Below are 16,015 nucleotides of genomic sequence, written 5' to 3' on the forward strand. Positions count from 1 at the left end.
AGACACAGAGAGACAGAGAGAGACACAGAGAGAGAGACACAGAGAGACAGAGACACAGGGAGAGACAGAGAGACAGAGAGGCAGAGACAGAGAGACAGAGAGAGACAGAGAGAGACACACAGAGAGAGACACAGAGAGACAGAGAGAGAGACACAGAGAGAGATACACAGAGAGACAGAGACACAGGGAGAGACAGAGAGAGACAGAGAGAACTAACTGCTCTTCCAAAGGTCCTGAGTTCAATTCCCAGCAGCCACACAGTGGCTCACAACCATCAGTAATGGGATCCAGTGCACCTTTCTGGTGTGTCTGAAGAGAGCAACAGAGTACTCACATACATAAAATAAATAAATCTTAAAAAAAAAAAAAAAAGAATCCTCCTTGGGCCCTACATGTCACTTATCTTCTTTGGGGCTGTGGACTGTAGCATGGGTATCCTGTACATTATGGCTAATATCTACTTATAAGTGAGTACATGATATGCATGTCCTTCTGGGTCTCGGTTACCTCATTCAGAATTTCTAGTTTCATTCACTTGCCTGCAAAATTCACGATACTTTTGTTTTTCCTAGCTGAGCAATATTCCATTATGTAAATGAAACGCATTTTCTTTATCCATTCTTCCATTGAGGGGGATGTGGGTTGCTCCCAGTTTCTGGCTATAATGAGTAAAGTTTCTATAAACATAGCTGAGCAAGTGTTTGGGCTTTTTTATTTGTTTGTTTATTTTTTTTCATTTGGTAGACCATCTTTTCGGTATATGCCCAGGAGTGGTATAGCTGGGTCTTGAGTTAGAACTATTACAAATTTTCTAAGACACTGACAAATTGATTTCCAAAGAGTTGTACAAGTTTGCACTCACACCAGAAATGGCGGGAGGTTCCCCTTGTTCTACAACCTTACCAGTATGTACGCTCATGTGAGTTAGTGATCTTAGCCATTCTAAGGGGTATAAGATGAAATGCTACCATCGTTTTTATTTGTGCTTCCCTGACGACTAAAGATATTGAACATTTCTTTTAAGTGCTTCTTGCACATTAAAGATAGCTCTGTGGAAAATTCTCTATTAAGCTCTGTGTTTTAAATTGCGTTATTTGGTTACTTGAGTTCTTTATATATTTTTGCTATCAGCTCTCTGTCAGATGTAGGGTTGGTAAAGATCTTTTTCCATTCTGTAGCTTGTTTTTTTGTTTTGTGTTGTTTTCCCTTGCAGAAGCTTTTCAGTTTTGTGAAGTACCATTTATTTATGATTAATCTTAGTGTCTGTGCTGCTGGTGTTCTATTTAGAAGTCATCTCCCGTTCCAATGAGTTCAAAGCGATTCCCCACTCTCTCTTCATCAGATTTATATACCTGGTATTATGTTGAGGTCTTTGATCCACTTGGACTCTAGTTTTGTACAGGGTGATAGATAAAGGTCTATTTGAAATTATTTTCTTGTTCAAGACTATTTTCGCTATCTTGTGTTTTTTGTTTTACTATATGAAGTTGAGGAGTCCTCTTTCAAGGTCTGTAAAGAATTATGTTGGAATTTTGATGGACATTGCATCAAATGTGTATACTGCTTGTCCTGAGATGGCCATTTGCATTATGTTAACCCTACTGATCCATGAGCATGGGAGATCTTTCCATCTTCTGGTATCTTCCTCAATTTCTTTCTTTAGAGAATTCAAGTTCGCCTGGCGGTGGTGGTGCACGCCTTTAATCCCAGCACTCTGGGAGGCAGAGGCAGAGGCAGGCAGATCTCTGAGTTCGAGGCCAGCCTGGTCTACAGAGTGAGTTCCAGGACAGCCAGGGCTACACAGAGAAACCCTGTCTCGAAAAAAAAAAAAAAAAAAACCAAATCCAAAAGAGAGAGAGAGAGAGAGAGAGAGAGAGAGAGAGAGAGAGAGAGAGAATTCAAGTTCTTGTCATATAGGTCTTTTGCTTGCTTGGTTAGAAATACACCAAGCTATCTTATATAATTCTTGAGTAGTGTAAAAGGTGCTGTTTTCCTAATTTCTTTCTCAGTCCATTTATCATTTGTTAAGGAGGGCTACTGATTTTTTGTTGTTGTTGTTGTTGGTTTTGTATACAGCCACTTTGCTGAAAGTGTGAACTGTAGGATTTCTCTGGTAGAATTTTTGGGGTCCCTTTTGTATACTATCATATGATCCAAAAAATAGCAAATACTTTGACTTCTTCCTTTCTAATTTTTATCCCCTTAATCTCCTTTAGTTTTCTTATTTCTCTAGCAAGAATTTCATGTACTCCATTGAATAGATAGGGAGAGAGTGGGCAGCCTTCTCTTGTCCCTGATTGTAGTAGAATTGTCTCAAGTTTCTCTCCATTTAATTTGATGTTGGTTATATGCATGTTGCATATTGCTTTTATTATGTTTAGGTATGTTCCTTGTAACCCTGATCTCTGCAGGACTAAAGTGGAAATGTTAAGGGTTCTTTGGACAGTCAGTTATGTTAGATGGTGTGTTGCTGGGGCAAACATGAAGGAATGTTTAGTTGAAGTGGGCACAACTCTGAAAGGCTCAGGCAGACTTGTGAAGGTACATTTTGCTGAAGCAGACACAGGAGGAAGGATATTCCGCTAAGGCAAGCACATGAAATGGTATGATGAAGGACTCTTCGCTAACAACATGCATGCATTGGTCTGCCTTGCATTGCATAGTTGTGCTGCATTTATCAGAATCCATAGAGAGAAACACACACAAAAAAAACTTCTGGTGGTGTGCTACAGTTTCTTGCTGCTTCCAAGGACTTGGGCTGATTCTGAGTGATGTCAGCTGTGACAGACACACATGCTGAGACAAGACACCTAGAGGACACATGATGTTTGAAGGGTATAAATAGGGCTCCACGGAGTGACAGAGACAGAGCTTGGGCTTGCTGGTACAGCCAGCTGTGCAACGCTTGTGGGTTTTGCATCTTTGCTGATCTCCACTTCCCTTAGAGAGGCGCAGCCGAGAACTTCTCCTGGTGTTCGTCCAGGTCCTCCTGCTGACTCAAGCCAAGGCTGAGGCCTGGCTGTCTCTGCTAGGCCATGTCACTGCTGTTGCTGACTCTACAGGACTGAACTACTAGTGAATCCGTGAAGTGTTTGAGAGTGGATCAAGCTGCTGCCACTGCCTGCTGACCTGTGAACTGAACTGCTGATTTCCAGACAACACAGATGGGGGGAGTTACTCCAAAGAACCTTTCTAAACAGGACCACTTTCTTTTCCACGACCTCTGGTGGATAGTTACAAGGCAACAAGGGAGGTTAAAGCATTTAAGAACCATCAATAAAAATAGGTTTTGAAAAAATTGAAGTTACATATGACATTTAACATGAAAGGGCAGCATTCCATCTCTTTCTGTTTTGTGAAATAGTTTGATGAGTATTATTATTAGCTCTTCTTTGAAATTCTGGTAGAATTCTGTACTAAAACCATCAGGCCCTGAGCCTTTTTGTTGTTGTTGTTGGAAGCCATTTAATGGCTGCTTATATGTCCTTAGGGGTTATAGTGCTGTTTAAATCATTTACCTGATGTTTATTTAACTGTGGTAAGTGGTATCTGTTTGGAAAATCATCAATTTCATTAAGATTTTCCAATTTTGTTAAGTACAGGCTTTTGAAGTAAAAATGATTCTTTGAATTTCCTTAGCATCTGTTATGTCTCCCTTTTTATTTCCTATTTTTGTTTCTTTGTGTGATGGTTTATATATTCTTGGCCCAGGCAGTGGCACTGTTAGGGGGTATGGCCTTGTTAGAGTAGGTGTGGCCAGTCTTGTGTCTGTTGAGGCTTGCTTTGTGACTGACTATGTGGCCAATTTTGGAAAAGGTTCCATGAGGTGCTAGGAAGAAGGTATAGTCTTCTGTGATTGGATGAAATGTTCTGTAGATATGCTAGGTCCATTTGATTCATAATATTGGTTAGTTTCATTATTTGTCTGTTACGTTTATTTCTTGCTGACTTGTCCATTGGTGAGTGTATGATGTTTAAGTTTCCCAACATTAATGTGTATGGTTTAAGGTTTAGTAATGTTTCTATTTTGAATGTGGGCACCTTTGAATTTGGGGAATATATGTTCAGAATTGATTTGTAATTTTGGTGGATTTTTCCTTTGATAAGTCCTTTGAAATGTCCTTTCCCATTTCTTTTGGCTGTAAGTCTATTTTATTAGGTATTAGAATGGCTACTCCAGCTAGCTTCTTGTGTCCACTTACTTGGAGAACCCTTTTCAGCCCTTTACTCTGAGGTAATGTCCGTTTCTTTACTGAGTTGTATCTTGATTGCAGCAGAATGAGGGATCCTGTTTTCACATCCATCTGTTAAACTATTCCTTTTATTGGGAAATTGAATCCTTTGATGTTAAAAGGGATATTAACGACCAATGACTGTTATTTCCTGTATTTTTTAATTTGGTGCTATGTATGTATGTGTGCGTGTGCGTATGCGCGCGCGCGAGCGCGCGCGCGCGCGCGCGTGTGTGTGTGTGTGTGTGTGTGTGTGTGTGTGTGTGTGTGTGTAGGGGGTTGATTCTTTTGACTTTGCTGGTGTGGAACTATTTATTTCTTGTATGTTTTGGGTATAGTCAACCTCCTTTGGTTGGAGTTTTCCTTTTATTATCTTCTGTAGGGATGGATTTGTAGATAGTATTATTCAAGTTTGGTTTTGTAAGTGTCTTGTTTTCTCCATTTATGATGATTAAAAGTTTTGCTGGGTATAGTAGTTTGGGCTGACAGCTGTGGTCTTTTAGAGTCTACAAGACATCTGCCCAGGACCCTTTCTCTGGCTTTTAAAGTCTCTGTTGGGAAGTCGGGTGTAATTCTGATATATCTGCCTTTATATATTACTTGGATTTTTTCCCTTACAGTTTTTAATATTTTTCCTTTGTTCTATAAATATAGTGTTTGTATTGATATGTGGCAGAGGAGTTTTCTTTTGTTGTGTGTGTTCTGTATATTTATATACAGAATATATTTAGTGTTCTGTCAGCTTCTTATATGTTTATAAGCATCTCCTTTGACCCGTCCAGCAGGTCCAGTTATTCAGGGTTCCAAAGGGGTGCTACCTGAGGGTCAAAGGGGGGAGAGAGAAAGGAGACCAGGCAAGGGGGGGGTTCAATTGTCGAGGTCTAATTTAATTTTCTGGGGTACACAGGTTTTAAGCATTCAGAGGAAGAGCTCGCCTCGAGGCAAGAACAAAGGAGGGAGGGGCATTCTTGGCAGTTTCAGCAGGAAGAGATAAGGGCCATCTGGTGGAGACATTGATGTTTGCACAGTCCGGAGCATCCTGCCGTTATCTCAGAAGTTCCCTTCAAACAGCAGTTCATGGGGAGAGGCTCTTTGTTTTACTCAGGACCTTTGCCCTGCCAGCCCTCCGGGCTGTTAGTGACAGTCCATTATGGCTTCCCACACTCCTTCTTTGGGTTAGGGAAATTTCCTTTTATGGCTTTGTTAAAAATATTTTCTGGAGCTTTGAGCCGGGAATCTCCTCCTTTTTCTATTCCTATTATTCTTAGGTTTGATGTTTTGATAGTCTCCCAGAATTTCTGGATATTTTGTGCCAGGAATTTATTTTTAACATTTTCTTTGACCATATCAACATCTTCTATTGTGTCTTCTACATCTCTTCCATCTCTTATATTTTGTTGATGTTTGTATCTGTAGTTCCTGTTCTCTTCCTTAGGTTTCTCTTCTCTTGAATTCCCTCTCTGTTTTATTATTATTATTATTATTATTATTGTTTCCATTTCCATTTTCAGGTGTTGAACTATTTTCTATCTTTACTTATTTGGCTGTAATTTTTTGTATTTATTTAAGGGATCTATTCATTTCCTCTTTAAAGGCATCGATCATCTTTATAAGATTGGATTTAAGGTCATCTTCTTCTTCGTAGGCTGTTAAGCTATCTTGGGCTTGCTGTAGCGGGATAGCTGGCCCTCAGACATCTGGTTTTCACCTGGTGTTGGCTAGCTATTCCTGGAACCAGGAAGTCTTCTCAGGAAGGCAGGCAGAACCATGGGTCTGACAACAGAGATCAAGATCAGGGAAAGGCATGCTGCTCACCTCTTCTGGGCGTGCCTCAGATAGACCCAGCAGGCAGGGCATTGGTGGGGAGGGGTCTAACCTAGACCCCTGGGACCTGGCAAGTCTCCTCTGGAAGGCAGGCAGAGCTGTGGACTTGATTACAAAGTTCAGAGGACAGTATTCACCTCTGCTAGCTGTGCCCAACGTGGGCCAAGCAGGCAGGAGCATCTTATCTTTTTTTTTTTATAAATTATACTTTTTTCATACAGCAGTCATTTTTTGTTTTGCTTTTTAGGCATGTGCTTGGTTATTTTTCTGTGTGCAGTTGTTTAGAGTTTGTTTTGTGTTACGAATGTGTTGTTTAAAAACAAAAACAAAAACCAAATTCTGTAGCCCAGGATGGGTTCATTGGCTTCTGGTCTCTTCCTCCTAAAGGCTGTGATTGCAAGCCTGAGGCTCCACTTGATGTTTTTAATGTTGCTGGGTTGTTTGTTTGTTTGGTGGATTAAATTATGTAGCCTGAGAGATAAGGTGTGAACAGTTCTTGGCATGAATTCCTGATCCCTGGAAATCTTGTGATGTTCAAAAAAAAAAAAAAAAAATCTAGCATATGCTGGGCTCCTTCCCGGCGGTTGAAGCAGGGGATGGCATTCCTTTGGACTGTGAATGTGTCTCGCCATCACTCAGTACCTGCAAATCTACCCATAGCTGGGCCAGGGTTGAGCCTCTCCTGCCAGCCATGCTGACCCACGATCTCTGCTCCATTCCCTCCCTAAGGATGCTGCTCCAGTCCCTATGCTTTCTATAGCCAATCAGTTTATGCGGCCCTGTCGGTCCAATCACAAACTCCAGGAGCGGGGGTGGGGGTGCAGGTTCACCCCAGCTGCTAGGGATCGCGCTTTGAATGCTGCTACTAAAGGGCTGTGGGGAGTATTCAGAAGCCAGTCATGGTGAGTAAGCCACTAACTCGGACAGGAAGGAGCAGGCAGCTGAGTCCTTAGATATAGCCAGTGTAGATCCTCCCCCACCCCACCCCACCCCCGCTGCCCTGGGGGTTGGGCCAGGACTAAGTCAGAAACCCGACAAGGCATCTGGAGCCATCTCTGTATTGTCTTGGTGGCCCCTGGACAGCTTCACTTCAGAGCTGCAGCTGTGCAGTTCTGCCCCACCTGGGTAAGCTTCCCTGTAGGTGATAGCTCTGTTCAGAGTATGCACATATATCTTGCATTTGGAAAGGACAGCTGGAATGGCTTTGCAGCTTAGCAGAGAGGTTTTCTCGCAGGCTCAGTTGCCCTGGAATTGTTAGTCATGACTGCTACCCAGCCCCTACTTTCTCGGGGTTCTCTTGCACAACTTCTGCACTTTGCAGTTCATACTTAGGTTTAAGATCCACTCTTGAGTTTTGTGAATGATGTAAAGTCTGTGTACAACTGTTTTGTGTGGGTGGATGCTTGTATATCTAAGTAACATTTGTTGAGAAGACTTTAGTTTCCACACTGGATCTTCTCTAAAGTTTTTATCAAAAGTAAATGCACTACATATTTGAAGATTGTAGTACATATTTGAAGTTTTGCTTGGAAGACAACTCCTTCTGCGGCGCTCTCCCGTGCAAATCTGGCCACACCTCGCCCCCTCCCCTCCCTCTTCAGATCCCAACCACCCCTGCTGACCTTGCAGCTCTCACTAAAAGCTGAGCTCTCTCCTTCCACCTTGCAGCTGCAGCCAGCCCCCCTCCCCATGGTGCCTAGACCCAGGACGGTCTTGAGTTATAAGCTGGCTATTGTGTAATGCCTTACACCTTGACTCCTGGCACATAGGTTTATATCTATCACATGATATGGAATGTACCCATTATTTTAAAAACCTCAAGTTTAAAACTCTTTTGCTGTTTAGAACTGAAGACTTTTCTCCCCTCCAGGACCCCATCATGTTGCCAGTTGTGATGCTATGATGCCCCCAGTAAAGCTCTCATATGAAGGACTCTGTGTCTCACTTTTGGTTCCAAACCTCCTGTGACCCCTTTTTTAATCTAACATATTTGGTTTTCAGTTCACACCACTCACAATGATGGAGGTCCAAATCCTCTGGTCTCCAGGGACATATAAAATCCTCCTCCCCTCCCTCTCTCTCTCTCCCTCTCTCTCTCTCTCTCTCTCTCACACACACACACACACACACACACACACACACACGCACACACACACACACACATACATACAGAAACACACACGAAGAAATTAAAAATACAACAAATCTTAACAAACATCTTTTAGCTGGGCATTTGGCTTCACATCTGCCATTCCAGCACCAAGAGACTGAGACAGGACAATTTGTGGCTCTGAGAGAGGCTTGGGCTAGATAGAGATACAGAACAGCCTGAATTTGAAGGACACCTTGTTTCAAAAACAAAGCAAAGCAAAACAAAGAGCACATGGCATGTGGCTTTAATCCCTGCACTCAGGAGGCAGAACAGGCAGATCTGTACAAGTTCTAGACCCGCCTGGTCTACATAATGAGCTCAAAGCCAGCCAGGGCTCCACAGTGAGACCTTGATTCAAAATAATTGAATGGATGACTAGCTGTTCACTGGGTTGATGATATGAAGAAATGTACGGTATAAAGAAATTATTAAATGGACTCTTTCTTGGAATAAAAGAATTTCCAACAATTTCTAAAATATCCCTACACCTACTTAAAAAAAAAAAACTAACTAACTTTTGAGTCTTTATGAATTTCACATCATACTCCCCAATCCCATGCATCTCCTGACCCTTGACAGCCATCCTCAGGAGGCCCTTGCGGCTGCTCCTGTAAAAGAAAACAAGCAACAAACAAGCGAGAAAAAAAAAACAAAACTATATTGTCATGGAATCTGCACTGAGTCACACAGAATACTCTTTTCCCGCACATTTTTACTATTTAAATGTTAATTGAATTGAGTCATGGTTCTGGTTCAAGGCCTCAGGACTCTCCTGCAGTATCAATCCTGGATCCTCACTGGGACTCCTCTCAGATATCCTGATGTTGCTCTGTGGTATGGAGATCCTCAAGCTTTGGACCTGCAGGACCAGCCCTTTCACATCCTTCACAACGATTCATAGATGGGGAAGAGCTTGGGGTGGACTAAATCAAAGCCCTGGATCTGGATCTAGGAAGTAGCCGAGTTGGTCGGAATGTCAACTGTTACACCCCCATGCCACTAGGTGGAGCTCTCCAGAACTGCTATGGCCAGCCCAGCCAATGTGGCAGCTGGAATGGACAGCCCTTCTGAGGTCCGGCCAGCTTAACCACTGCACCAGGCCCAGCTCTACTCTGCTGCACAAATGAGGTACAGGCCCAGCTCTCCCCAGTGCTTCAGCTACTGTTCACGAAAGAAGACTCCCAGAGCCCAGTCTGCAGTAGGAGCTGCTACAATCTGCAAGGATGTGGTAGAGCTGGAAGAGAAAGAGAAGCAGAAAAGGTTTGAGCACCACGAAGAGGTGGAAGTAGACGTCAAGGGTGGAGAAGAACAGCCTGACGTGAGTAGCGTATCCAGCCACTGGGCGCCATAGTCCCAGCCCACGCTGCCCGTGACGGTCATGTCTGGATTCCAGGGCCATGCAGCAACAATGGTCTGTGTTGATGCCTGTGGCCCATCCATGTGGACACTCCTGGTCTGTGTTATGGCCTGGGACCACGCTGATGTCCAAGGGCAGCTCAGAGATGGCCGTGGCCCTCACTGATTAGGCACATTGCCTGGGCAGCACAAGAGAGCTGTCCTTGTGGAACAGGAAAGCCTGCCTTGAGGGCTTGAGTATGAGAGAGCTGGCCTCTCCCCTAATCTGCAGTGGAATACAGGGGAGGTGCCTCACTCCTGCACGTGTACCTGCAGCTTTCAAAAATATATTATTTTTATGTAGCTATGAGATACATGGGATGTCCACCAAAGTGTTTGATCTTGAAAATACACTATTTGTAGAAATGCTTTAGACTTTAGAAGGTACAGCTTAGTTGGTCAAGGGCACAAGGTTATAACTGAAGAATATATCTATTACCCTCTCTTTGAATTATACTTACTCTCTTGAAGTTTATAGTATTTGTGTGTCCTGGAGATGACAGATATAAAGTTTACTTGCAAAGGCATATGCCATGTTATTAAGGTATATTCAACATTCAAGTGCTGAATTTTTAGACAAACTTCACATATTCTATTTGGTTACGCTTGCTGAAACCATTCAAGAAAATAAAGTACTATCCACAAAGCATATACATTTAACAATATGTATGGCCTTTAATAGATTATAGTTTCACCTACAAATCTCTGGTAATGATGATAAAACATCAAAATATTGTCTAGGGACCTAAAGCTCATGGTAGAGTCTGCCTAGGAGGTCTGAGTCTGGAGGGTTGATCCAAAGAACTACAATAAGGAAGAGAAATCTAAAAAAAGAAATTGCCTTGTGGGTATTGGTAAGAGATATTAAGTTTCTTATCTCCCTAATTGGTTCCTGATTTGTCAATAAAGGCCAGGAGCCAATTGCTGGGCAGACGGTAGAGGTGGGACTTCCAAGTCCCAAGAGGAAGAGAAGGGAAAGAGAGAGGGCTTTTCTGCCAAGCTTGGGAGGAAGAATCATGTAAGGCCTCAGGGCAGCTTGGGCCTGCAGTCTCCACTGTAGACAGGGGCCAGGGAGGTTGCCAGGGGCTAGTGGATACAAGCCACTAAGTTTAGGGCAGGGGGAGAAAAGGAGGTAATAATTGATGAGAACATGCCTTTCCACACAGGAGATTCTGTGCCCAGCAATTGTGTCTAGCCGGCAAGTTCTAAAAAATGAAAATAAAAGTTGCCTGTGTGTCCTTTATCCATGAACTCTAGGGTCTCGAGAGTGCTGGAGCAGGCAACTCCCAGAGCATAAGGTGGGTAGAGAGAGAGGCTGGTGGCAGCTGACCCCAGAGCCAAGCCCAAGCAAAGGCCATTAGAAACGGAAGCCAGGGTGGGGATGACTAATCAATCCCAGAGCTAAGCTGGGTGGGACAAGAGGGGGGGGAGGGGCGGTACTGCAGTAGCAGCTTCCAGGCTAAGGCGGGAGCGTGTTTTTAAAACTACACACAACACAGTTAAGCAAAATTACATATACTGGTGTTATACAATTTCCTAATGTATGAAATTTTTTTGTTTTTCTATTGTTGGTACATGTTCTATATGTGCATGTGGGGGTACAAGTAGAGGCCAGAGAACAGACCGGCTACAAATCAAGAGTTTGTTTCAAAACAATTATAGAAACATAAACACATTTAAAATTTTCATGCCTGATGAGGCATTAAACCTTGGGGACAGTTTGAACTGATTTACAAATGAACCTGACTGAAAATACCCTAAGTTGAGATGACACATGACAAGTCCTATGTGTAGACACACAGCACAAGCCTGATGAGTACACAGCCACTGAGGCACGTTTAAGACAAGCTAGTGTGTAAACGTCAATCGTGCTCTCACTGTGAGATATCTGATGGCTGGTACTGTGGAAGCATGGCGGAATGCCTTTACCAGAATACTTATGCTAAAAATAGCGGAGGGATTTTTGTAATGAAGTCACTTGGACTATGGAAGAAAGAATGTTTTCATACTGGAATCTTCTGTTTAATCACATGTTGGGTTAATGATGCAGATAAATTTCAAGTTCATGTCAAATGATTTGATACTCTTTATACTCTTCATATTTGATAATTTATATTGTTTTTCAACACATGGGCTGCAATGTCATAACTTGGCACGGGCACTTCGAGAAGGCTTTTCTGCTTTTTGTCAAATGGAACCTGCCTATGTTGGTTGCTAAGTTCACTCTTCAATCACTGAGTTGCAGGAAGCCTACAGCAGCAGGACCTAGAACTGAAGGCGTCAAGTAATACATCTCACTATGCCTTTTGCTCTGCTTGGCAGATCACATGAGGAGTTGCTAATGCAGAGGACCCATTTTGTCTCAAAATGTGTCTATTTCCATTAATTTCACGGGGGCCCACACCTGTAAAAGCTTTCAGGGTGAACTGATGGAACTTAAAGTTAGAAAACTCTCCTCCGCTCCTTACATTCTGTGTCACTCACCTACAATATACTCAAGTAATCTGAAGAATAAGAAAGTATATAATGTATAGATTCCAACTTCACAGGAGACAGCCCCATGCATGAATTCTTACAGACAGTACATGTGGTACATGCCTTCCAACAATGTGTGCAGACAGACTCCAGTATATGTTCATTGGTTGAGTAACACCTGACTCACACTAGAAAATGTCCACAGTTCGTTCTTACCTTAATCATTTCCACTCACAAGCTTTCTAATTATACACTTAAGAGTTCATACATTCTTTTCAGTCAGGCTTTCTCTTCTGACTTGGAGTAAGGTATCCATGAGGGAGGAAACCTTCTCACCACAGCGTCTCTCCCTTGTTTGCGCTCTTTCATATACAGGAAGGTTGCATTTGCACTGAAATGGTCTCCTGCACTATTTACACCTCATGCCTTCTCATGTGTTCTTTCATGTCGAGTTAATTGTTTCTTGAAGTAGAAAGTCTTCCTACAGTGTTCACATGCATAGGGCTTTTCACCTGTGTGGATTCTCTGATGTTGAGTGAGGTGTGACAACCAGGAGAAAGCTTTCCCACACTCTGCACAACGAAATGACTTCTCACTTGCGTGAGTTTTCTGATGGAGAGAAAGGTATTTTTTGCAGTAGAATGCTTTCTTGCACTCTGCACACTGGTAGGGCTTCTCACCTGTGTGCACTCTGTGATGTTCAATGAGCAGGTACCTGTTATAGAAAGCTTTCCCACACTCTTTACATTCATAGGGCTTCTCGCCCGTATGAGTTTTCTGATGTGCAGTAAGTCCAGACTTGCTGTAGAATGTTTTGTCACATTGCTTACATTCATAGGGCTTCTCATCGGTGTGAATTCTCTGATGTACAGAAAGCTGTGTCTGAGAGTAGAATGCTTTCCTGCACTGTGAACACTGATAGAGCTTTTCACTTATATGAGTTCTCTGATGCACAGTGAGGTGGGATTTGCAGTAAAATGCTTTTCCACATTGCTTGCATTCAAAGGGTTTCTCCCCGCCATGAGTTTTCTGATGCACAGTAAGGTTGGCCCTCCAGTAAAATGCCTTGCCACATTGTTTGCATTCAAAGCGCTTCTCTGTAGCATGAGTTTTCTCATGATGAGTAAGTTGCTTCTTGAAGTAAAAAGCTTTGGGGCACTGCGTACATTCATAGGGCTTTTCATTTGTATGAACCCTCTGGTGTCGAGTGAGGCATGCCCTGAAGGAGAACGTTTTCCCACACTCTGAACATGCATAGGGTTTCACACTTACATGAATCCTCTGGTGTAGAGAAAGGTGTGTGTTACAGTAGAAAGACTTTCCACATTTCATACATTCATAGGGCTTCTCCCCTGTATGACTCCTCTGGTGTCGAGTAAGTTGAGACTTATAGTAAAAAACTTTTTTGCATTGTGAACATTCATGACGCGTCTCCCCTGTGTGACTTCTGTGATGTACAGTGAGATGTGATTTATAGCTGAAAGATTTTCCACATTCTGCACACTCATAAGGCTTCTCACCTGTATGACTCCTTTGATGCTCAATGATTTGTGACTTGTAGTAGAAATATTTCCCACATTCTAGACATTTGTAGGGCTTCTCATCTCTGTGAGTGTTCTGACGCTGAGACTTGGTGTGGGAAGTTTTCCCACATCTTGAGCTTTCATATGTCTTCTCCCCTTCATGGCTTCTCTGTTCCGTCGGGTGTGACTTCCTGCGCTGTCTGTGTGTAGACACCATCTCCTCACAAACACGCTTCTGACATTTATTGAGAGGCGACTTATAACGGACGCTTTTCTTACACGTGTAGCTCATCGGGCTCCTCATGTGCTGTGACTGCTGGATAAATGCCTTCATGCTTTCTTTATCTTCATAGAATGTTGTCCCTTGTTGGATCTTCTGTGCCACCATCTTCAGGTCTGTCTTGAAGGAGAAGAATTAGTTATATTTCATATAGCCACAGGGCTTTTTCCTAGAATGTACTTTCTGATTTTGGTTTAGAATATGTAAAAATTTCAAATATTTACTTTGTTTACCAAAGATCTCTTTACTATGAAATATTATTTTAAATAATATTTATTGCATTTATTTAAAACAATATTCATGGTCAAATATATAGAAAACACTACTGTGAACTTTGACTGAGTTTTTTGGCAAATTAATTTGATCATGACATCAGAATAATTTTCAATTTTCATTAAAACTATCATATCTTCTCCAGTTGGCAACTTAATAGCTATATAACAGAGAAAAGACACTCAGCTATGGGTCTACAGGAGGGAAGCTGTAAAGTATATACAAGTTTAAGTGTGTCTGTGTGTGCATGTGTGAGGTTACTAGAGGTTGATCTTCAGTGTCTTCAGAAATCACTATTCACCACCCTATTTTTTGAGAATAGGTCTCTCATTAGACCTGAAGTTTCCTAGCTTCAAAGGAATTATAGCCAGGAAACCCCAGTGACCCTAATCTTTCTGTTTTCATAGCACTGGTTAAAGATGCATGTTGTTGAAACTAGCTTTATATATGAATGCTGAGGATCCAAACTCAAATCTTCCTGAACTTGACTCCATTACTTTATTGACCAAACGATTTTCCCAGGCCTGAGTTACTTTCTTTTATTTTTCAAATTACATTTGTGTTTGTGTGTATATACATATGTACAGCAGGGCACACATATGAAGTTCAAAGAACAAGTTTTGGAGGTTTTCGTCATTATCCACCACATGGGACATGGGGATCAAACTCAAATGGTCAGGCTTAGTGGGAAGTCCTTTTCCACACTGGTTCATCTTGTTGACTTAGGTTGAGTTCTTAAAGAAGCATTACTAAGTAATTTCCAATCTTCATGTTTAGAATTTTGTTAAGAACTCCTGTTAAATGTTTTACTTACTTCAGTAATTTTCTCATTTGAAGTCTGACTGTTGGCAATTTCAACTTGCCATAAATATCCCTTGTGTTTTCCTGGTGGGTCTCAATTGGAACAGTCACTTTATGAATACCTAAAATGATATTAAAAATATCCCTCTCTGTGAATAACTCTGTAGTCTTTTTCATGTTATTAAAAATAAACGCATATTCCTATCCTCATGGAAAGTATAAAATATTGAATTACGATAATAGTATACAGTTTAGTTCTTCTTGATGCATATCATAAATTTATTTACTGCACATTGCATGAGTGTCACCAGGCCCAGCACAATCTGATTCTTTTCAGTTACATGATACATTTGAAGTTTGAATCATCTTTTTGATGAGTCCATTGATGAACACTGAGAATGACACTGTATCTTGGTTATGATGAGCATGTGTCTTAAAGGGCAGCCACTGCATACATGGTCTCATCATGCGTTTATCCAGGATGAGATACTTGGATCATACAGCTGTTCTATTTCTCCTATCTGGAAAAAAAAAAAAAACCTCCATAGTAGCTGGATAACTCTATATTATTAGCAATTGTGTATGATGGGTTCTTTTTTCATATATTCACAATATTAATCCTATGTTGAATAAATACTGGAAAACATTTTTTTATCTACATGATGCCTCTCCATTCTGGACATTGCTAGTAAGAAAATTTAAGTTTACAACACAGGCGTTCATTTTTTGTGGCTGCAGTTGTTTTTGTTTTCAGACATGTCTCATCTGACACATTCTGGCCTTCAACAGCTCCATGTCTGCCTGGATGCTGCCATGCTTCCCACCTTGATACTAATGGACTGGACCTCTGAACCTGTAAGCCAGCCCCAATTAAATGTTGTCCTTGTTAGAGTTGCCTTGGTCATGGTGTCTGTTCACAGCAATGGAAACCCTAGTACCAGGGACTGGGCTATTGCTGTGCTGGGCCTGACCATGCTTTTGTTTGAAGAAAGGTAGATTTGGGGACTTTGGAAAGCAGTGGATGCTTTGAGTGGGGCTTAATGGGCCATCCTAGCAGGAA

The 16,015-nt window shown here is 41.9% G+C and overlaps 1 protein-coding gene across 1 annotated transcript in view; it reads right to left on the reverse strand.

Moving 5' to 3' along the window:
- Positions 1-16,015, reverse strand: part of LOC127670681 (zinc finger protein 25-like) — a 46,071-nt gene that overhangs the window by 13,667 nt on the left and 16,389 nt on the right. The window contains 3 exon segments of the mRNA XM_052165124.1: positions 12,295-14,001; positions 14,969-15,036; positions 15,039-15,077. Coding sequence (XP_052021084.1) covers positions 12,499-14,001; positions 14,969-15,036; positions 15,039-15,077 — 1,610 coding nt within the window. The 3' untranslated portion in view covers positions 12,295-12,498.

This window comes from Apodemus sylvaticus, chromosome 1, assembly GCF_947179515.1.
Source record: "Apodemus sylvaticus chromosome 1, mApoSyl1.1, whole genome shotgun sequence".
NCBI classification, from domain to species: Eukaryota; Metazoa; Chordata; class Mammalia; order Rodentia; family Muridae; genus Apodemus; species Apodemus sylvaticus.